Raw genomic sequence first — 24,686 nt, 5'->3', positions numbered from 1 at the left:
TCCATCTTGCCAAAAAAAATTCATATTGCTTTTTGCGCCTGATTCAAGGGCATCCATACGATATGGGAGGAGGGGGGGGGGGGGGGGAGCGTTAGATCTGGAGGTGTGCACTGTTTATAATACGAGGATTGCAACTTGAACAGTGGCAACTATTTATTCACAACCGATACAAAAGAGTTACATGTTTGCACCTGTTACAGTCCTTCAAAGTAGTCACCAGCGTTGTGTAGAACTCGTTTCCAGCGATGTGGAAGGCGTAGTATACCGTTAGCAGAGCCTGTTCTGTTGATGGTGCGAATGGAGCGGTCTACTGCCTATCGAATCTCTGGAACAGTTCTGAAGTGACTGCCACGAAGTGGTTCCTTCATCTTCGGAATCAAATCAAAGTCACAAAGACTTAAGTCCGGGGAGTATGGTGGATGGTACAGTACTTCCCATCCCATCGACCGAACAGAGCCGCCACAGCTTGCGTTGTATGCGCCCGCGCATTGTCGTGCAAAATAATGGGTGGGTTGCGCAGAAAGTGTCACCGCTTCTTTCGCAAAGCTGGTCGCAGGTGATGCTCCAAAAACGAACAGTAAGACTGTGCATTGACTGTCTGCCGTGGAGGAGCATAATGCGTTAGGGTAACACCATCACAGTCGTACACGAGAATCACCATAACTTTAGACCGATCCATTCGCACCATCAACTGAACAAGCTCTGCTAACGTGAATAAATAGTTGCCACTATTTAAGTTCCAACCCTCGTATTTTAGAAGACGTATGGTGACTCGTAAGTAGTCATAAAAAAGTTCCAGTTCCGACCCGATGAAAATCCTGTGTAAAGTCGACTTTTGCATCATTTTCTTGAAAGAAAAACACCTGACTAGACTATATATTTTTCCTTTCTCAAAGACCAAAAGGGGTACGGTGTCCCCTCCCCTATTTCCAGAGTATGGGTGCCCTTGATCTGATGAGGTACTTTTCCGGCCTCGCACTTACACCATGTCAGTTTCAATGAAATACCGCTTGTTTGGTGTCCCATAACATAATACGTAATGGGAGAACCTGTTTGTTTTTCTTAAAGACATTCGATGTGGACGATGGCCAGAGCTGCGTTACCTAAGTATTACTCAAGTTAAACCATGTTATATACACTTCACTGAGAAATTAATACCATAGCTACCGAGAAGAACAGTAACCAGACTTCGATACAGCCGCCCATTATTCAGCCAACTGTACCTAAAGGGTAAAAGTTTTTCTATACCCTCCATGAAGAACGAAGAAGGCTAATAACTGAGTCACTTTTCCACGCACCACCTGATCGTAGGGGTACCGCTAAAACACACACGGCATTGCAAATATGAGTGATATCGATATTGAGAAACAGCGGACATGGCTAAAATTGAAAAACGCTCCAGAGTAAGATAGAAACCATGTGAGATTTTATAGAGAACTGGAAGCTATGCTCGCTCCCATTTTAACCATAATTCACTGTATGTGCCTCGAACAAAAAATTACGTCCAGTGGTTCGAAAGCCTCTTTTTTACATCGTGCTTCTAAACAACATAGGCACTGCAATATCGTATTTATCTGCCAACACTGGGCAAGCGACTTTTAATTTAAATGTCTTCCGTGTACGGGAATGTAGATAATGAATGTACGAGTGCAGGTTGTGGACATGTGGGAGGCGGCATATGGAAGTCTGGTGTGACTTTATGTCGTGCTCAGATAGCCAAATGGTAAGGTGACTGCTTGCGATAAGCTGGAAATCCGGGTTCGAGGCCCAGTCTGGCACAAGTTTCCAATGTCGACGTTCCATTATACATGTGATGGTTGTCCATATTCGCAAATGGGAATACATTCCATGTATTTCTTAACGGCTGTAGTCGCGTGCATTCGTGTCCGAAGGAGCTTTGGATTGTGCTTCTGAATAACACAGGCACTGCAATATCGTACATAAATTTTTAGTTGGTGTGATGAACAGCAGCTGGCTCTAAATGTATAAAAAAGTAAGCCAATTTAGACGAGTAGGAAAAACAAACCAGTAATGTTCGAATACAACATTAATAGTGTGCTCCTTGACACAGTCACGTCTATTAAATAACGAAGTGTACCGTCGGAAAGCGATATGGGATGGAAGGAGCATCTAAGGATTGTAGTAGGGAAAGCGAATGGTCAACTTTGGCTTATTCGGAGAATTTTAGGAACGTGTGAGTCATCTGTAAAGGAGACCGTATATGGGACCCATTATTGAGTACTGCTCGAGTGTTTGGGATCCGCACAAGTTTGGGTTAAAGGAAGACATCGCAGTACTTCAGAGGAGCGCTGCTAAATTTTTTACTGATAGGTTCGAAGAATACGCATATGCAATGAAGCGCCAAAGAAACGTATAGGCGTGCCTATTCAAATACAGAGATATGTAAACAGGCAGAATATGGCTGTGCGGTCGGCATCGCCTATATAAGAGAACAAGTGCCTGGCGCAATTGTTAGGTCGGTTACTGCTCCTAGAATGGCAGGTTATCAAGATTCAAGTGAGCTTGAACGTGGTACTATAGTCGGCGCACGAGCGATGGGACACAGCATCTCCGAGGTAGCGATGAAGTAGGGTTTTCCCTTACGACAATTTCACGAGCGTACCGTGAACATCAGGAATACGGTAAAACATTAAATCTCCGACATCGCTGCCGCCGGAAAAAGATCCTGCAAGAACGTGACCAACAACAACAGAAGAGAATCGTTCATTGTCACAGAAGTGCAAAACTTCCGCAAATTGCTGCAGAGTTCAGTACTGGGCCATCAACAAGTGTCAGCGTGCTAACCATTTGACGAAACATCATCGATATGGGCTTTCGGAGCAGAAGGCCCACTCGTGTACCCTTGATGACTGCATGACACAAAGCTTTACACCTCGCCCGGGCCCGTCAATACCGACATTGGACTGTTGATGACTGAAAACAATTTGCCTGGTCGGACGAGTCTCGTTTCAAATTGTATCGAGCGGACGGACGTGTACGGGTATGGAGACAACCTCATGAATCCCTGAATCCTGCATGTCAGCAGGGGACTGTTCAGGCTGGTGGAGGTTCTGTAATGGTGTGCGGCGCGTGCACGTGGATTGATATGGGACCCCTGATACTCCTGTGTACGAGTCTGACAGGCGACACGTATGTAAGCCTCCTGTCTGATCATCTGCATCGATTCATATCCTTTGTGCATTCCGACGGACTAGGTCAATTCCAGCAGGACAATGCGACTCACCACACGTCAGAGTGGCTCCAGGAACACTCATGTGACTTTAAACACTTCCGCTCGTTACGAAACTCCCCAGACATGAACATTATTGAGAATATCTGCAATGCCTTGCAACGTGCTGTTCAGAAGAGATCTCCACCCTCTCGTACTCTTACGGATTTATGGACAGCCCTGCACGATTCATGATGTCAATTCCCCCCCAACACTACTTCAGACAATAGTCGAATCCATACCACGTCGTGTTGCGGCACTTCTGCGTGCTCGCGGGGGCCCTACACGATATTAGTCACGTGTACCAGTTTCTTTGGCTCTTCAGTGTATTACGGAAATGCTTTGGGAACCCAAAAGGGAGTCCCTAGAGGGAATTGACATTTTTGAGGAACGCTCTTGACAAAATTTAGAGACTGGGATTTGAAGTTCACTGCGGAACGATTGTATTTCCGCCAACGTACATTTAGTGTAATTACCAAGAAGATAAGATAAATTAGGGTTCACACGGAGACATATAGATAGTAGTTATTCCCTCGCTCTATCTGCGAATGCGACAGGGAAGGCAGTGACTAATAGTGTTACAGGGTACCCTCCGCCACGCATCATAAAGTTGCTTGCGGTGTATCTATATAGATGTAGATTGCTGTTGTCAACAGCAGATACCGTAACTGAAGTGGAAAAAGTCTATTTCCAAACAAGACACGCGACACATACCGTCGACATTTGCAGTTTGTGCAGATATTTTCAGTGAAATACAGATAAGTACGAATGCAATAGAGACATTCAATTAAATACTCAAATCAGCCATTCCTAGGACTTAGGCAGGTAGACGCGAGGATAGCTGCATGAGGAACTTGCTCGCCCAGTCTGAATCCAACATTTTACTGACATAAAAAATGATACAGTCAGTTAATACGCACAACAGATTTTCTGCTTACCCATGAGTGGTCACCTTATCCACTTCAGCTATCTGAGCATGCTTCCAGGACTGACCTAAACGTCCATATGTCGTACTGTCTATGATCACGTCGGTCGCAGCTATTTGAAGCAAACAAACGTATTCAACGTTAGTTACATGTTTTTAACAATGTCTGTAGAAACAGACATTGGTGACGATCGTGCAGCTGCACTAAATTTATGAAATTTATTGACAATCGCGGAATCTTTGCGTTGGGTATGAAGATATTACCTGTTGGTGACACATGTCTGTTTCCTCAGGCAGCGTTAAAAATAAGTATCACAAGTCTCGACGAGCAAAACGACGACCTTAATACTAACATTGAATACGTTTGTGTCCCTGAAATCCTCCGCTGGGAACGCACATAAAGTTGGGAGCGATAGGGCTATAAACAGTGTGACACGTGGAAGTCTGGGTTGCTCTTCGAAGTGTGCTGAGGTAGCCAAATTTGTTAAGGCGGCCACTCGCGACAAGTGGGAAATACAGGTTCGAGATCCAGTCTGGCACAAACTTTCTTGTGTCACCATTAGGTAATATCTTCATACCTAACGCAGCTAATGTCAGAAAGATTCTGCAATTGCAAACAAAATTTCATAAATTTAGTGCATCTGCAAGATCGTCACTAATGTTTGTTTCTTCAAACATGGTTAAAAATGAGTACAACATACTTAGCTTAAACCTCATTAGGATTGGAGATGCATTGTAATTTAGGGTCATCCACCTGAAGCACGTGAGCAGCTACATGCATGGGGTGAGATAACAACTGTAGTTGGAGACAGTACAAAATTACTCGGACGTCAGGCAAAGGAGGCAGCCATAGAGTTAGTAAGGGAATAAGACACTGGGTTAGTTTATGTTTGCTTTTAATTCATCTTCAAGTGTTTACACGAACATGCTGAAGAGCAGAGACACTGGGTTATTACTTGAGTCCTAAGACCTACTTACACAATGTGAAAAACCCAGATACGGCTTGTAACTTCACATTATTAGATTACTCAATCGATCACCAGAACAAACGGCCACACTGGCCGAACACTATATTAAGAATAAGACACACACATTAAAGTCTAACAATAATACTCAACAAAGCGAATCATTAAGAAGAGCCAGTTTCTACAGCTCTAATCAAACCATTAGGCACAAATGCACACCACAGTAGAAGTGACAATCAGATAAGGGAACATGCAGGCAAATGTACAAAGGAAACCAGTAACCACAGTTTGGAGGTACATAAAGGCGTCTTTTCACAAGTCCTATTTTGTGTACAAGAGGAATTGTGTATAATTCTCAGTCACATACTTTCCGCTATCAGCTATTGATCATCCAAGGCGCTGGAGGGGTCGAAATTTACTATTAGCAGCAATTGTGTCCTGTTTGATGTTTGGTGGCTTCTACGTACTGCATTTCACATGCTTGCTTTCAGATAGTGCATGACTGCATCTCCTTTTGATTCTAATTCGCAATCAGAGAGTGTGGAATCAGTGTTTTCTTAATGTGTCTTACCCCATAATGAGCCAGCAAATGCGATTGGCACTGTATGTCTCCATTTCATATACCAGATTTTTCTTAGATGATTTTTTTTTATTTTTGTTTTTCTGGCAACCCTGGTCATTACATCACCCACTCTGAGAGAAGATTTGTCCTCAGATCTTAGGAACTAATTTTATAACTCCTTCTCATACAAGTTACATCGATGTGTACCTACACATAGATAAATACATAGGTTTTCCAGTATAAATATACATACCAGATTTTTCATTAATATAATTAATAAATCTCTAAAGCACAAATATACATACAATATCTAATCACATCCTTTCCACCCTTCATCTGCAATCCTGTGCATACAGTGATGAATCATTGGGGTTCGCGTGAATTTCACTTGTGGGGGGGGGGGGGGGGAGGTGCATTGCTTCTTAGATCTTACCATGGACCGCATTACAGCTCACACGCAAATGGCCATTACATTTCTCTTCTTTCAACTTAGTACACTGGATGCTGCATTTGATGTATCTAAATATAATTTATCGGCCGCGCGGGATTAGCCGTGCTGTCTCAGGCGCTGCAGTCGTGGACTGTGCGGCTGGTCCCAGCGGAGGTTCGAGTCCTCCCTCGGGCATGGGTGTGTGTGTTTGTCCTTAGGGTAATTTAGGTTAAGTAGTGTGTAAGCTTAGTGACTGATGACCTTAGCAGTTAAGTCCCATAAGATTTCACACACATTTGAACATTTGAACAATAATTTATCTGGTTGCAAGGGAGGTGGTGGTTACTAACACATAGATGGGAGTGGTGTTCTATAACTGGATCTGTATCTCTACTACTAATGTTTGCTGCTGCTGGCAGTGTTAGGCTAATAGAGGCTAATGACCTGTCTCTGAGGACCGATCACAATGTCTCCTCACCTATACCCTTAGTCTTCTAATATGTCAGATCGGCTTTAATCGTTTATAAGATAGAATTTAGTTTGTTCTTTCACCACATTTTTCGGAACTTTTCAACCTGATTTTATCACAGCCGAAAGATATCCTTTAATCCCAAACTATTTTATATTCCGAGCAACCGCAGCTGTTGAAAGGCATGATGTTAGCAATCCATTTGCATGCACTGCTATGAACTTCTTCTTCGTTAACTGGGGCACTACATTTGGTCCTCGAGTCATCACAACACGGAAAGGCCGTCTCCATGGGCTTGTTAACTTCTTTGACGTTATACTCACATACTTTCGTCATGTAATAATACTTTGTCTCCTGTCTTAAATTCTTTGGAGATGTTCATGCGATAACAAGATCCCTTGTTCTTTTCCTTACATTCCTTACTAAAACTCCTTGGCATTTGATACATTTGCCACATCCTGTCCTGTAGTTACGTTATGTAATCATCATAGTTGTACTTTGGCCGGATCCCATTGTAGTATCCCAGGAATATCGCATCTCTCCATAAAAATAGCTCGAATGGGGTGAAACCACTCCATGAATGTGGTATAATGTTATATACAAAAGTGGCAAAATGCAACCATTCATTCCAGTTTTTCTGCTTGATTCCCATATAATGATATAGATATTCCGCTAACATTTGATGAGGTCTTTCGAGTGCTGTGTTGGTTAGGTAATGGTAAACACAAGATTCAGTCTTATCAGTCTTCAGTAAATGAAAAGCTCTCTTTAGGATGTCACTTCGGAATTTCGTTATCTGATCGCTCAATAATACTGACAGTATTCCTGCAATTGCAACTTATTTACTGTACTAAGTCTCAAATTATTTTGGCGGCATCCTGTTTTGATAAAAGCTCTGCAACTATATTTCCCATGTGATTAAACCTACCAATTACGCAAGCAGTAAATGAAAACAAGGAGAAAATTTGTAACGGATTGAAAGTTCAGGGAGGAGAAGTAACAACCATTTAGTCTGCCAATGAAACTGTAATTCTGTAAGAGACAGCAAAGGATTTAGAAAAGCAGTTGAACAGAATGGGTATTATCTTGAAAAGAGATTATAAGGTGAACATCACCAAAAGTAAAAAAAGGGCAGTGGAATTAAATCAGTCACTTTTGAGGAAATTAGATTAGGAAATGAGACATTAAAAGTAGTAGATGAATTTATATATTTGCATCAAACCAGTCTTTGGACTGAAGAACACAGCAGCAGCACCAAAAACAACAACAAAAAGAAAATCATTCGGAGTCCTTATTTTACTTTGTTGATGTTAATCTGACAACGTCTTTTCAAGGACTATCCATTCTGTTCATCTGGTCTTCCTCGTCTATTGCCATTTGTCACACAATTGCCATGCCATTGAAAACATTCAAATTTTTATTTCGTTCCTCTGAACTTCTAATTCCATTTCGAAGTTTCCTTTAATACTTACTTAATGCACAAACTGTATAACACGAAGTGATACACTATAACCCTGTCTCACTGCCTGCTCAACCGCTGCCTATCTTTAATCTCCTACAACTGCAGCTCGGTCTCTGTACAAGTTGGAGAGATACCTTCGATCCTTGTACTGCATCCCTCATAATTTAAGAATTTCAAAGAGTGTGTTATAGTCAACATCGTCGAAAGCTTTTTCTAAATCTACAAATTCTATAAATGCAAGTTTGCCTTTTCCAGTCAGTCTTCTAAAATAAATGGAGGGTCATTATTGTTCTGGATGTCTCTACACTTCTTCCGAACTCAAACAATTCTCCCAGGATTCTGTCTCAGGTTCTTTGACTGACTTTCGTTTGATGATTTTTCTGGCGTTCCGCCAGCACGAGTGGCTGGTATTGCGAAAGGTTCAGCCTCCGTTGCTGGTGATGGACTGGAATCAAGCTCGTGGCCGCAGATTATATGCACCCGGCCCGCCGACGTCCAAGGGATTTTTCCATGTCATTTCCGGTGCAGTTCTACTCTTGCTACCTGTAGTGGTCGTTTGCTGCAACACGGGAATGCAGGATTCGTTTACCATGAGGTTTCCTTCTTACTTGTTGAAGCTTTTCTAATGTTTGTTTCTCTGAATAAGTGAGTGTGATAGCTCTTCTCTAAGACCAGAACTAACGTGTCGGCGAATTTCACTATGTGGTCGGCCTCACATAGCGCTTTCTCTGCTGTGGCCGATTTCTCTACCTGCCCCAGCCTGCAATGTTGCTTAAATTCTGTGATCCTGGTGTTGATTGATCGTCCAGTCATTCTAAACTTTTCCGCATGTCCATGGTGCGACATTGCAAGTGAGTCCCTTTGTCAACAAGTGGCCACGAGAGCCTTAACATCTTCGTAATTCTTCCAGCGTCGGTTTCCAGCACTCTTTCTATTTTTCATAGATAAATTGTGTCAGTATTTTGCAAACGTGACTTTCGGAATGGGATTCTCATATTTACTTTTTGTTTTATTTATTTAGTTATTTAACCAGATCTGATCAGAGTCATCTGGCCCTCTCTTACATCAGACCTGAGTTGTACGCATATAGTACCATTTTTACACCGTAGTTGCCTAAGAAATAACATTTTTAATATGACAAACAATATTAAAATGCTTCTAAATGTCTGAAGTGGCATTGTGAGTAAATAATACCTACTATGAGTTAATAAAGTTAATACTGGAAGTTCTTGTACAAAATATATGTTTTCTGATACAGCGCGTTCTGAGAAAAGGAAACTTAAGGAGACTGTATCCGCAAAGAATACCATAGGTGATGTAAAAATGACGAAATCAGTTTTTACCATAGATTTTCGTTCAATGAGTTACAGATTCGTTGCCTGAGGTAGCCTAATTTATGGGGATAACATTTATCAGAATATAGAAGTACAGTACTAAATATGAGTTACATCACTGCTAATCCTTGAAAACTCTGCAGGGACAATTCATGAACATTAGCTTGACAATTGTTTCATAACACATACATTCATTAACACCCTTGTTGTTATGAGCACTATTAAAACATTGTGACTGAAGACAATCTCTCAAAGGCTCCAATGTCTTGATCCTAATATTGACAGAATCAGATATTTGAGTACACATCTGTGTTCGTTCTCTTCATGGTATATATTACAAATTTTAGTATTGTTGATCGCAATGTGATGTAATTACAACTACATAATATCCTATATAGTTCGACTATCCTCCACACCATAATGGGTACCGAAGCATTTTTTTAACTACAACAACATTGTTACCAAGCATAACTTGTCAATATTAAAAGATTAGACAAAGTATGACTATTAACATATCTCTTACTGGTTTTATAAGCTAACAGTCGTGCTTTGACGAGCCTTTTAATGATAGATGGAGACATCAAATCAATTATAGAATTCTGTGATGAGCACTTCTTTCTGCTCTACTGAATTGCATCCTCACAGATATTTTTGAATCTAATCATATCATTGTTGTGGTCTTCAATCTGAAGAGCATGTTGATGAAGCTTTGTACATAATTCATATTACTTCCCAGTAGTTTTATAATAGTGTTTAACTTATTTTTTCAGATTACACTTAAATACTGTTTTCTACATTTGACATAATCCCTGTTTAGGTCAATGCACTTGACACCAGTAAATCGTGTAATATGATTCTACAAGATTTGCAACACATTCGTAAATACGTCACTAGACTCCAAACATTTTCCATAGTATATATCCCTGAATGGTGGGAAAGGTAGAAGTTAAAGTGTTCCCATTCTAGTGAACAGTGTAAATGTTCCATTTTATTTTTCATTTTATCTCGCAATTCATACTTCAGATTCCTCATCCATCTCAGTACCAAAGCAGCTGTTATTATGCCAATGAAAGACGAAGGGCAATTCTCAAGTATTTCTTCTACCAGTTGGCAGACAACATTTGTGTAGAATTTACCATTTTTCCTTTAGGAATATCTTTCGCATCCCAGAAAACATTGATTCTAACGTATCCAGCAACAGACCTCGACTTTTTGGCACACACAAATCAACTGATTGCTGTTTCTCATATATTGTGCTATGGTGGACCCCTGCCTTATCAATAGTAACAAATCTTCCGCAAAATCAGTTGGGTTATTGTAAGCAATCATAACATTGCTGATGGATTCGTTTTTGCACTTGTTCTTGTTCTACATTGAGCAGATGTGGCAACTTCAACATATTCCTCATAAATAAGCATCTATATTGAATGTATCATGCCCTGCCTTGTGATACGATTACGATGGCAGTGATTTAATGTATCTTTAATTTATGAGCATCTGATATACTCTGCACTTCCTCAATATTTTCACTGGTGATTCAGATACACGAACGCCTTCAGCTATGAATATGGCACACTGGAATCCCATTTGCAACAATGAAAATATGGAGGAGCCTTTCAACATCTTTAGATGAACATCCATTACAAATTATACCACTTAACAAAGAATATTATAATTCTACAGTATTCCCGATTTTCCAGTTGAAGGACACAGACACAAAATGCGTACTTTATAAAAACCACAGAGATAAAGCTATTTCACAAATCAGGCTGACACGTAACTAAAAAATTGCTCAAACTGTGCCAACAGACAAAAAACAAAATTTAATTTATAGCAACGCCATACTTGTGCTAGGCTGAGGACTTATCATTTTGCCTTCGTTTTCTGACATTTGATAATATGTTTTATGTTGATACCTATATAAATGCACACAAACTTTTGGATTTTGTTCAGAGATGTTTCCAGATCTTCTGCTGCTCTTCCACTGCATTCAGTGAACCTGGACATGTCTATATCGACCAACTCTTCTCCATTAAACCTATCCATACAGCTTGCTGTTTCTCATTGTTAACGTACAACTAACAACCTATTATGGACAAACTATATCATAAAAACATAAATGCTTACCATTTATAAATACTTATCTTTTGTCACATTGTAATATAAATTACATCTTCAACATATAAATGTGTAACATGAAAGAAAGGAGTGTTTAGCACAGTTTATATGTTGACGATTTAATTTATATTATGATGTGACAAAAGGTACCTGTGTACAAATGCAAAGTATTTGTATTTTTACAATAAGGTTTATTCATAATGGGCTACATCACTGTGTATCTCATGTTTTATTTTCATTGACAAATTAATTGTTTTGTTATCTGATGTCGTTGATTTTAGATTAGCCTAATGTGATGCTGTAAATTATTTTAAGTGAGAATGTGACATTTTATTAAGTGTATATTGCCATTAACATTTACATTGTTTAACAGACATAGCTTCTGTATTATTTCAATCTATATGTGTATTAACACGAAATGTCTTAACTGACTGACTCATCATCGCCCATCCCAAACTGCTAACCTTAGAAACTTGCAATTTTGAGAATGGTTTGATCTTATACTGTAGGCGTCGTTGAAGAAAGGCTTTCCTAAATTCCTTCTCTAAGGATAAAATAGGGGTGAAAGGTGTTTCAAAGATACATCGCTATTAAGGCAGTTTTGCAGCTTGAACTACGAAAACTGCTATTTGGTTTCTCAGTGAGAAATAAAGAAATATGTCTTTCAGCATTTTTGGAAATTTAACTCCTCTGGGGGTGAAATGGTGAGTGAAAGTTTCTTAAAAAATAAATCATTATCAAATAACTACTAAAGCAATTCTAAAGCTGCATCTATGAAAACTGCTATTTAACTTCTCAGTTAAAAATAGAAAATACATGATAAGTGTTTTTTGTAACTTCAACCCCTAAAGGAGAAAATACTTCATTACGAAGCATTTTGAAATCTCTGAAAATATATGAAAAATTGGTATATGATTTCTTGGTTACAAAAAAAATACATGTTTCAATGTTCTTTTGGGAATTCAACACATAAGCGGATGAAATAAGGAATGAAAATTGTTACAAAAATATGTCGTTACATAAAAACATATCTGAAGCTAAATTTATGAAAACTGGTATTTGACTTCAAAAGAGATATGTCTTAGGGTATGAAAGTTTCTAAGTTAACATCACCACACAACTCAAAAGGCTTGATTAACGAAGTCCACTGACTCTGGCTATCAGAATCACTTCTGGTAAGAAGTACAGTCAGCAAAGACTGTGCTTCAATGGTCATAATTAGTGTGAATAGCTTTTGTAAATGACATAAAAATTCGGTTGAAGAAGAAACAAAAAAATTCTGTGCAGACAATAAAGTCTACACAAGCAAAGGATCAGGCACTTTGCTAGTTCGGTATACATGAACCTGATTATGGTCAATCAACCAAAACTGATAGTTTAAATAAAAATTTTAACATTAACTCAAGGAAGTAATCATGTCGCTTTTTCAAATATCTGCGAGCCATAGGGCAGCTCCATCTGAAAATAATGAACTATACATGTTTATTTCCAATTAAGCACACACAGTATAACGCCCACTTTTACAATGCTATCCAGATCTTTTCTTTTCTCATGAGTGTGGGGCTCATACCAAAATGGTATAACAGGAAATATTTAATGTGTAAAAGGAGGTCTGTATAAATGGTCACATGTTTGTATAATTCGTGGCTATTGTCACTGAGTCGCTAAAATCCTGAACAAACAGAAGCTTGAAGAAAGATGGCAAACATCCCAAATTGCTGGTTTCAAGAGCAAGTATTAAGGCAGGAATCTAGCGATACACTACAGCCCCACATGGATGCAAAGATACGATTATGCTAATTACAAAACGCACAAAGGAATTTATATACTCATTCTTCCTGCACTGCACACAGAAATCGAGCAGGAAGAAACTCTAATACAGTGTACATTGGAAAGGACCCCCTGTCATGTACTTCACAGCAGTTTACAAACTATGTATGTAGATACATATAAGCCCAAGCCTGGTAACAGCTGAGACATGTAATGTGAAATAATACAGTCAAATAGAAAACCTTAATAAACCTAGATGGAATGATTAATTAAATAACTGATAACACCAAGGCAATATTAAGATGCACTTAAAATAAATAAAGGTCTCATATCCCAGAAATCTCTCCATGTTGTTGTTGTTGTGGTCCTCAGTCCTGAGACTGGTTTGATGCAGCTCTCCATGCTACTCTATCCTGTGCAAGCTTCTTCATCTCCCAGTACCCACTGCAACCTACATCCTTCTGAATCTGCTTAGTGTATTCATCTCCTGGTCTCCCCCTACGATTTTTACCCTCCACGATGCCCTCCAATACTAAATTGGTGATCCCTTGATGCATCAGAACATGTCCTACCAAACGATCCCTTCTTCTGGTCAAGTTGTGCCACAAACTCCTCTTCTCCCCAATCCTATTCAGTACCTCCTCATTAGTTATGTGATCTACCCATCTAATCTTCAGCATTCTTCTGTAGCACCACATTTCGAAAGTTTCTATTCTCTTCTTGTCCAAACTATTTACCGTCCATGTTTCACTTCCATACATGGCTACACTCCATACAAATACTTTCAGAAATGACTTCCTGGCACTTAAATCTATACTCGATGTTAACAAATTTCTCTTCTTCAGAAACGCTTTCCTTGCCATTGCCAGTCTACATATTATATCCTCTCTACTTCGACCATCATCGGTTATTTTGCTCCCCAAATAGCAAAACTCCTTTACTACTTTAAGTGTCTCATTTCCTAATCTAATACCCTCAACTTCACCCAACTTAATTCGACTACATTCCATTATCCTCGTTTTGCTTTTGCTGATGTTCATCTTATATCCTCCCTTCAAGACACCATCCATTCCGTTCAACTACTCTTCCAAGTCCTTTGCTGTCTCTGACAGAATTACAACCTCAAAGTTTTTATTTCTTCTCCATGGATTTCAATACCTACTCCAAATTTTTCTTTTGTTTCCTTTACTGTTTGCTCAATATACAGATTGAATAACATTGGGGAGAGGCTACAACCCTGTCTTACTCCCTTCCCAACCGCTGCTTCCCTTTCATGTCCCTCGACTCTTATAACTGCCATCTGGTTTCTGTACAAATTGTAAATAGCCTTTCGCTCCCTGTATTTTACCCCAGCCACCTTTAGAATTTGAAAGAGAGTATTCCAGTCAACACTGTCAAAAGCTTTCTCTAAGTCTACAAATGCTAGAAACGTAGGTTTGCCTTTCCTTAATCTTTCTTCTAAGATAAGTCGTAAGGTCAGTATTGCCTCACGTGTTCCAGTATTTCTATGGAATCCAAACTGATCTTCCCCGAGGCCGGCTTCTACTAGTTTTTCAATTCGTCTGTAAAGAATTCGTGTTAGTATTTTGCAGCTGTGGCTTATTAAACTGATTGTCTGGTAATTTTCACATCTGTCAACACCTGCTTTCTTTGGGATTTGAATTATTATATTCTTCTTGAAGTCTGAGGGTATTTCACCTGTTTCATACATCTTGCTCACCGGATGGTAGAGTTTTGTCAGGACTGGCTCTCCCAAGGCCGTCAGTAGTTCCACTGGAATGTTGTCTACTCCGGAGGCCTTTCAGTGCTCTGTCAAACACTTCACGCAGTACCGTATCTCCCATTTCATCTTCATCTACATCCTCTTCCATTTCCATAATATTGTCCTCAAGTACATCGCCCTTGTATAGACCCTCTATATACTCCTTCCACCTTTCTGCTTTCCCTTCTTTGCTTAGAACTGGGTTTCCATCTGACCTCTTGATGTTCATACAAGTGGTTCTCTTTTCTCCAAAGGTCTCTTTAATTTTCCTGTAGGCAGTATCTATCTTACCCCTAGTGAGATAAGCCTCTACATCCTTACATTTGCCCTCTAGCCATCCCTGCTTAGCCATTTTGCACTTCCTGTCGATCTCATTTTTGAGACGTTTGTATTCCTTTTTGTCTGCTTCATTTACTGCATTTTTATATTTTCTCCTTTCATCAATTAAATTCAATATTTCTTCTGTTACCCAAGGATTTCTACTAGCCCTCGTCTTTTTACCTATTTGATCCTCTGCTGCCTTCACTACTTCATCCCTCAAAGCTACTGTATTTCTCCATAGAATCAATGAAAAACGATTAAAGTAATACTATAAAGATTTCACAGTAGCTTGTGATGTAGCCACAAAATATTTATTTCTGTTGCCATTATAGCGGTACTAGAATCAAACATAAGTCTTTTCCTTATCCATATGTTGCACAAATGATTATCTAGTAACCAATTCAATACAGTTCTTTTGCACTAGCATAATTAAGTGCTCATCATATTTTTATGTACCTTTGTGTTTAAGTCACTACATTAAAAATGTTTCAGGTGAACAATGCACTTTTGGAGATCACAGACTGAACATCGGTGATGAGCTTCAAACAGGCAGCAGTCCTTGTGTCAAATGCAAATGTGATATACCCCCATTCATAACCTGCACACAGCTGCAGGATTCAGAATGTGAGACACAAACTGAATGAACATAACTACCCAAAATTATTTATTGCATGTGTAATTAATATGTAATTAATAATATGTAATTAATAAATTTATTTGGACAGTATATATTTTGGAAATAAAGTCAAGATTATTCTGACCTTTATGTGCTCGATGTGTGTCTCAAAAGTTTTTCTTTTGTATCAAGTTTCCCTTAACTTAAACTTTGAAAACTTAAAAATCATACTTGCGTAGAATATGAAACAAATCAAAAAATTACATAGAAGTCTAATAACATACATTATTATTAAATGAGACATTTTTAGAGTAACATTAACTGTGAATTTAAACCCATAAGTAGAGTACTTACAACAAATGAGAGTTTGGAAACAGATCAGCTTTCAATTGAATATATAAATTAGTGTTAGATGAGCTTTTAAGTATGTTAATAATGTTAACTTAAAAAGTACACACTGAGCAGTCAACATATTCACAGTGAAATGTTATCATGGCACCTATTAATAAAGCAGTACTTTAGCTTATTATTATGAGATGATACTAAGTAAGCAAATAACTGCGACAGAGGAAGAGTTTGGGCAGATTATAAACAAGTAACTACTGAAAGACATGTGAAATGTTTATTTCCTACTTCGCTTATGATTTAACACAGTTACAATAACAATACACAGTTAATCAGAAATACGATTTTCATGTGTAAGCTGATTTTGTGTACTGAATATACAAATATTCGGTGGATTTACAAAAAAAGTGAACTAAATTTCTTCATCAGTGTCTGGTTCTGAAAAAAGGATACTAATTTATTCTATCACACTCTTTCATGCATTTTACTTGTAGTATTCATGAGTTGGCAATTAGTATACAACTCGGTTAAATGTGAACAGCAGTAGTCCTATAATACTTCAACTCAAAATAATACAGCCTTTCCAGACCAAGTTATACATCATAAAGCTACATTTATTCAGCAAGAGTGCACTTTCGTTCTCTTTTTTCCGAATTGGTAATTTTGTGTAGTTCTTATATCTTATTGGTTAATACAAGAACTAACTTGCTAGAAACAAAAAATTTAACATTTTTAGTTTGGTCTTGACAGACTCCTGTAAGATAATACTAAACAGTTGTACATTGTATTATGTAAATTCTCACTATTAAATTTACATTTCAATCTTTCATTTTCATAATTCGTATCTACATTATACTTAATATTGTTTTAGGTACTTCTGATGTCCATTCCTTTTCAAGTTCACAAAACTGTAAATAAAATTATTGTTCATAAACTGGGAGAGTGAATCATCAAATCTTCAACCAGGTCTTGAAGATGAGATTATTTACACATGACTGTCTCAGTCAAATTGTCTTCTGTTGCCTTTATAGTTTTGTGTTGTGAACTAGATTTTTCATCAAATAGCTGGAAAAATCGTTTCATACAACACAATGAATGCAAACTAGTTTGCATACTTGGCTGAAGAATTAGAATTCAGTTCTGTTCTACTACAAAAAAAATGGAGTACATATTTAACAGAGATTTTCACTGAAAAGATGAATAAAAAAGTTCCATGTTGTTACTGTATAAAATCCATTATATTTCTTATGTGGCATTGAAAGTAATTTCCACATTTAGTGGCCTTTATCATATAACACAGTTACACCTGTCAATCTAGCTGTTTCAAAAGAAATCAAATCATCATTGATTTTGTCACAAAATAATGGTTATGTGTCATCACTAGCAGATATCAACTACAGTCTAACATTATGCAGCCAGGAATTTTAACCATTGCAAGAAGAAACAATGGCACAAAGCTAAATTTTTCTCTCACTTACACATATCATAATCTATTCGGTATGCAGTGAATTATGTTAGGCACATTATATACCATTTTGAATTAATTGTAGTGCAGAGACGTTTCTGAGATTAAACCCAAACACAGTTGAAAGCCTGATGCACTGAGTTTCATGCAGTTTTAGTACTTTACAGTTTTGGAAGATTTGTTATCGAACATGGGCCTTGTTGAGTATATCTCATTCTATAGAAACAACCCTCTCCACTAAATTTTATTATGACCAGCACTCAGGAAAGCTGATTTAAGGTTCTAACTAATAAATTCATATAATATATTCATATAATAGTCTATTGATTAATCAATTCAGAACCATAATCAGATCTTCGACATGCAAAAAACAATGGCAACATATATTTCATAATGAAAGGTGCCCTGATAATGTTGTGAAACATACTGCAATAATATGGATATAAGATATACCATACAACCATCCATCGGCTTGGAGTGTTCCCTTTGCTAACACCACACCGAACAACAGTAATATTTAAAATTTTGCATCTACAAGAGTGGTTTACTGTACTGTAAATCACGGTGTTCAGTAAGATTTATGATAAGGTCACCCAAAGCTCAACAAGCGTTTGGGCTGCAATCCTTTGTTTACAAAAGGACATAAAGAAATACCATTAAATTTCTGTCCAGTTTCATTTTTGTCAGCATTTCCAAAAACTTTAGGAAAGGTAATATACAGTCAGATACTTACCAACTTGACAACAAATAATGTATTGTTCTAGCCTCGTTTTGGATTTCTAAAGGGTTCTGACATTCAGAAGGCTACCTGCACATACAGTGAAAATGAACTTAATTCATTAGAAATAAATTACAAGCAACTGGTATATTTTGTGATCTGTGAGAGGCATTTGAGCACAATATCCTTTTAAGTAAATTAGGAAATTATGGTGCAACAGGAAACGTTGCACAATGGTTCAGTTGCTATATCTCTGGTAGGAAACAAAGGATATCATCAGGAAAGAGGCATGAATTATGCAGTCAGGTGTCAACCAAACGGAAACTACATGTGGTATCTCACAGGTTTACATCTTAAGGCTCTAAGATAAAAGAAGTGGATGTTGTCAGAAAAAGAGGACATAAAAACGAAAAAGTTCACATACTATGCTTACTTTCATTCCATAATGTCACGTGGGATGATTTTTTGGAGCAACTCGTGAAGCCAAGCTAAAGTATTCTGGGTTCAAAAACGCGTAATAAGTATTATTTGTGGTGTGAGCTCAATAACATCTTGTAGAGGCCTGTTTAGGGAACAAGGGATAATAACTACTGCTTACCAGTATAGTTTTTCGTTACCAAATTTTGAAATATATCTCTTTTTAAAACCAGCAGCTCAGATCATGGTATCAATACTAGAAATAAGAATAATCTTCACAAAGATTTAAAGTAACTTACTTCAGTCCAAAAAGGTGTTCATTATATATGAAAGCAGAATTTCAGTAACTTGCCAGCAGCCATAAATCGTTTAACAACCAATAAAGTTGCTTAAGAGGAGCCTAAAGGATTTATTGGTGGTTAACTCCTTCTACACAGTTGACGAATTTCTTAGTAGAAGCAACTGATGTTTGTGTGTTAGTGTGTGTGTGTGGGTGGGTGAGTGGGTGTGTGTTTTACTAATAAAATAAAATAATGCAAATATTAGTACAATCTCACATCTGTACACATTCAGTACAGTAATACCATCATTATAAATAACTGTTGTAAAATGATTCTTCTGTTCAGTGTACATTACTTCATAATTGAAAATATGTTTAAAATTTTTTTGCTGCATTCCACTTCCGTGACGATCATTGCACTTGGAATCTGTGGAAGGTACATTAGCTTTGTATTTGTTTTTCGCTGTAAGTATTTATTGTGTGTTCTTCTGTTCTACGTCCTGTTCGATCTCCTCACTGTGTATTAATTGGAATGGAAAGTATGTCTGTCTATCTATCCTTGAATCTAGTTTTCTGTGAATGTGCAATCGAAAATAAGTATGAGCACTGAACTATTCATTCTACAGGGATGATATGCTTTATTCCAGATACTTTTGCAACCTGTATTTTTGGGCATTATCATTCATCACATGTGTATCCCATCCACTTGAGACACCGCTTTAAAGGACCATGTACTGGTGGAGGATGCTATCTCTGTGGTCCAAGTATGTCAAATTGCCCCTATGAAAGACATGCTGTGACTGTGCTGTGGTGTATGAGTTTTGCTGATTAGAAACCGTTAAGTGCTAAAGTTAGTCTCATGTTTCAAGGATCATTCTGAATGATTAATCCTAATGATGTAGAACAAGTTATTTTGCATTCACATTGCAAATTAGTTATGAATATGACTACAAGCTGAACATTTATAGGTTTATTTATTATACAGATGTAAGTCTGTAATTCCTACACAATACCTTCTACACATTACAATAATAGAAATTCTTCTACGAAATAGAAGGATTTCTCAAGGAGAAACTTTTTGTTTTGTTTTCAAATTTTACTTTCCTATATGCCAGACGTTTTATATAACTGGGTAAGTGATCAAACATTTCAATTGCAGCATTGTGCACCGCTTTTTGTGCTAAAGACAACGTTAACATGAAGTAATGAAAGCCATTTTTATTTCTGGTATTGGAATTATATGTATCATTGTTCCTTTTGAGCTGCAGTGGATTATTTACAACAAACTTCATGAGGAAATAAATACACTGTGAAGTAGTAATCAGAAAGCCCAATTCCTTAAACAGATGATTGTGGATGAGCGCCACATATTATTCTTACAGCACATTTATGAGCAATGAAGTGTTGTTTTCTTTCAGATGAATTACAGCTAAATGTTATTCCATATGATATTATTGAATGAAAATGTGCAAAATATGTCGACTTGCTGGTTTGTCTCTCCCCAAATTTTTGTATGATCCCAAGTGCAAATGAGGCTGAACTAAGTTGTTTTAGGAGTTCCCATTTAAATTCTCATCAAAATGAACACAAAGAACTTTGTGCTTTCCACCCTATTTATTATGTCCTCAACCTTGTTTTACACTTCATTGGTGTAGTACCCCTAGACATGCAGAACTGGATATGTTGTTCAAATTGAGGGTGAGACCGTTCACAGAAAATCAGTCAATGATACTTTTATGAACATTGTTTGTCATTTCTTCTGGTTCTGTAGGTCTGCTTAGACTGATTACAATACTAGTGTCACCTAGAAAAATAACTTATTGTGCTTCTTGTTTATTATACAGAAGACCTTTAAAAACATGAGATCAATAGTGGACCTACTGAGCCTTGGGGAACCTCAAATGTGACTTCTCTCCAGTCAGAATTACATCTCTAAACTATGTTGGTTAACTTATTAAGTACAACTCTCTGTCTTCTATTAGTTAGATATGACTTTATCCATAGGTTAGTTATACCATCAGTCCCAACTTCAATTTTGCTAGGTGAATATTATGATTCATACAATCATATGCCTTTGATAGATTGCAGAAAATACCAGCCAGCACAATTTCATTATTTAATGCTTCTAAAATTTTGTGAGTGAACATGTACATGGATGGCATTCTCAGTAGAGCAACTCTTCTGGAACACAAACCGTGATTTTTTGAAGATATTATTGCTCATAAGGTGAGATATAATTCTAGAATAAATCACCCTCTCAAACATTTTGGAAAACAATAGCAGCAGTGAAACAAGTGGCTGGTTATTGACATCTCCCTTATTACCTTTCTTAAAGAAAGATTTAACAGCACCACATTTCAGTTCCTCCAGAAAAATGCCCTGAATCAATTATGCATTAGACGTTTAAGATAAGACTTTGCTTATTATATGGGAACAGATCTTTATTACACTATTGGAAACACCATCAAAACCAGACGAACTTTTATTTTTGAGAGTATGTATAATAGTGACTGTGGCACTGGGTTACAGCATGTGGTCGACATTACCAATACTGCCACTGAATCTTTACCGCCCCCAGCCATATTACCCATCGCTGAAAAATTGTACTACAGATTACTTTCAGTTACTGGGATACCTTGCACTAACTGTGGCTGATACCTAATTTTCTACTGATGTGGCATCTAGATGTGCATTCTATGCTTTTCTACTTCCTTGTTGTATATATAGTACTCTTCAATCTTCCGACTGGTTTGATGCAGCCTGCCAGTTATTTCCTCTCCTGTCTTAAGCTCTTCATCTCAGAGTAGCACTTGCAACATACGTCCTCAATTATTTGCTAGATGTATTCTAATCTCTTGTATTCCACTGCAGTTTTTGCCCTCTGCAGCTCCCTCTAATACCGTGGAAGTCATTCTGTCATGTCTTACCAGATGAACTTTCATCCCGTCCCTTCTCCTTATCAGTGTTTCCCACATATTCCTTTCCCCTCCGATTCTGTGCAGAACCTCCTCTCTCCTTATCAGTCAACCTAATTTTCTACATTCGTCTGTAGCACCACGTCTCAAATGCTTCAATTTTCTTCTGTTCCGGTTTTCCCACAGTCCATGTTTCACTACCATAGAATGCTGTACTCCAGACGTACATTATCAGAAATTTCTTCCTCAAATTAAGGCCGATATTTGATATTAGTAGACTTCTCTTGGCCAGGAATGCTGTTTTGCTAGTGCTAGTTTACTTTTGATGTCCTCCTCGCTCCGTCCGTCATTGGTTATTTTGCTGCCTACTCGTCTTCATGACCATCACTCCTAACGTTAAATTTCTCGCTGTTCTCGTTTCTGCTGCTTCTCGTTGCTTTCGTCTTTCCTCGATTTACTCTCAGTCCTTATTCTGTACTCATTAGACTTTTCATTCCATTCACCATGTGTTGTATTTCTTCTTCACTTTCACTCAGGATAGGAATGTCATCATCGAATCGTATCGCTGATACCCTTTCACCTTGAATTTTAATCCTACTCCTGAACCCTTCTTTTATTTCCATCACTGCTTCTTCGATGTACAGATTGAACAACACAGGTGAAAGACTACATCCCTGTCTTACACCATTCTTAATCCCAGCACTTCGTTCTGGTCGTCCACTCTTATTATTCTCTCTTGGCTCTTGTGCATATTGTATTTTCCCCGTCTCTCCCTATAGTTTACCCTATTTCTCACAGAATTTCGATAAACATTGTCGAACGCATTTTTCAGGTCGACAAATCATATGAACTAATCTTGATCTTTCTTTAGCCTTGCTTTTATTATCAACCGCAACGTTAGAACCGCCACTGTGGTGCCTTTATCTTTCTTAAAGCCAAATTGATTGTCATCTAACACATCCTCACTTTTCTTTTCCATTCTTCTGTATATTATTCTTGTCACAACTTGGACGCGTGAGCTGTTAAACTGACTGAGCACAACTTCTCGCACTTGTCAGCTCTTGCAGTCTTCGGAACTGTCTGGATGACATTTCTCCGAAAGTCAGATAGTATTTCACCAGACTCATACATTCCACACACTAACGTAAGTAGTTGTAATATTGCCATTTCGCCCAGTGATTTTAGAAATTGTGATGGAATGTTATCTATGCCTTCTGCCTTATTTGATCTTAAGTCCTAATACTGGATCTCCTATCTCTTCTAAATCGACTCCAGTTTCTTCTTCTATCACACCAGACAAATCTTCCCCCTCATAGAGCCCTTCAATGTACTCTATCCACCTATCCGCTCTCTTCTCTGCATTTAACAGTGGAATTCCCGTTGCACTCTCAATGTTACCACCCTTCGTTTTGATGTAACTGAAGGTTATTTTTATATTCCTGTATGCTGAGTCAGTCCTTCCGACAAACATTTCTTTTTCTATTCCTTCACATTTTTCATGCAGTCATTTCGTCTTAGCTTTCCTGCACTTCGTATTTATTTCATTCCTCAGCGACTTGCATTTCTGTATTCCTGAATTTCCCTGAACATTTTTGTATTTTCTTCTTTCATCGATCAACTGCAGTATTTCTTCTGTTACCCATTGTTTCTTCGCAGCTGCCTTCTTTGTACCCAGGTTTTTCTTTCCAGCTTCTGTGATTTCCCTTTTTATAGATGTCCATTCCTGTTGAACCGTACGACGTAATGAGCTATTCCTTATTGCTGTATCTATAGTCTTAGAGAACTGCAAGCGTATCTCGTCATTCCTTAGTAATTCCGTATCCCACTTCTTTGCATACTGATTCTTCCTGACTAATCTCCTAAACTTCAATGTACTCTTCATCAGTGCTTCATTGTGGCCTAAGATTTTATCTGCTCCTGGATATGCCTTACAATCCAGTATCTGATTACGGAATCTCTGTCTGACCAATACGTATTCTAACTGAAATCTTTCCATATCTCCCGGCCTTTCCCAAATATGCCTCCTCCTCTTGTGATTCTTGATCAGAGTATTCGCTGTTACTAGCTTAAATTTATTATAGAATTCAATTAGCCTTTCTTCTATCTCATTCTCTCATTTCTTGTCCCATTCCGTATTCTCCTGTAAACTTCCCCTCTACTCCTTCCCCTACAACTGCATTCCAGTCCCCCATGACTATTAGATTTTCTTCTCCCTTTACATATTGTATTACCCTTTCAATAGCTCATATACTTCCTCCATATCTTCATCTTCAGGTCGAAATGTCATAATGTATACCCGATCTATCGTTGTCGGTGTAGGTTTATTTTAGATTCTGATAAGAACAACCCTCTCATTGAACTGTTCACAGTTACACACTCTCTGCACCACCTTCCTATTCACAACGAATCCTTCTCCCGTTATACCATTTTCTACTGCTGTTGATATTACCCTATACTCATCTGACCAGAAATCCTTGTCTTATTTCAATTTGACTTCACTGATCCCCATTGTATCTAAACTGAGTCTTTGCATTTCCCTTTTCAGATTTTCTAGCTTCCCTACCACGTTCAAGCTTCTGACAT

General features: G+C 38.0%; 1 protein-coding gene across 1 annotated transcript in view; it reads left to right on the top strand.

Annotated features, from left to right (window-relative positions):
• LOC126236024 (protein kinase C-binding protein NELL2-like) overlaps nt 1-16,113 on the top strand; it is a 127,038-nt gene extending 110,925 nt beyond the window's left edge. Inside the window, exon 8 of the mRNA XM_049945047.1 lies at nt 15,840-16,113. Within this exon, the coding sequence (XP_049801004.1) occupies nt 15,840-15,991 (152 nt within the window). The 3' untranslated portion in view covers nt 15,992-16,113. The remainder of the gene's footprint in view (nt 1-15,839) is intronic.
• The last annotated feature ends 8,573 nt before the right edge of the window (nt 16,114-24,686 follow it).

Source organism: Schistocerca nitens, chromosome 2 (assembly GCF_023898315.1).
Source record: "Schistocerca nitens isolate TAMUIC-IGC-003100 chromosome 2, iqSchNite1.1, whole genome shotgun sequence".
NCBI lineage: Eukaryota > Metazoa > Arthropoda > Insecta > Orthoptera > Acrididae > Schistocerca > Schistocerca nitens.
The sequence above is the reverse complement of the archived record's forward strand: the minus strand, read 5'-3'. Positions and strand labels throughout refer to the sequence as shown.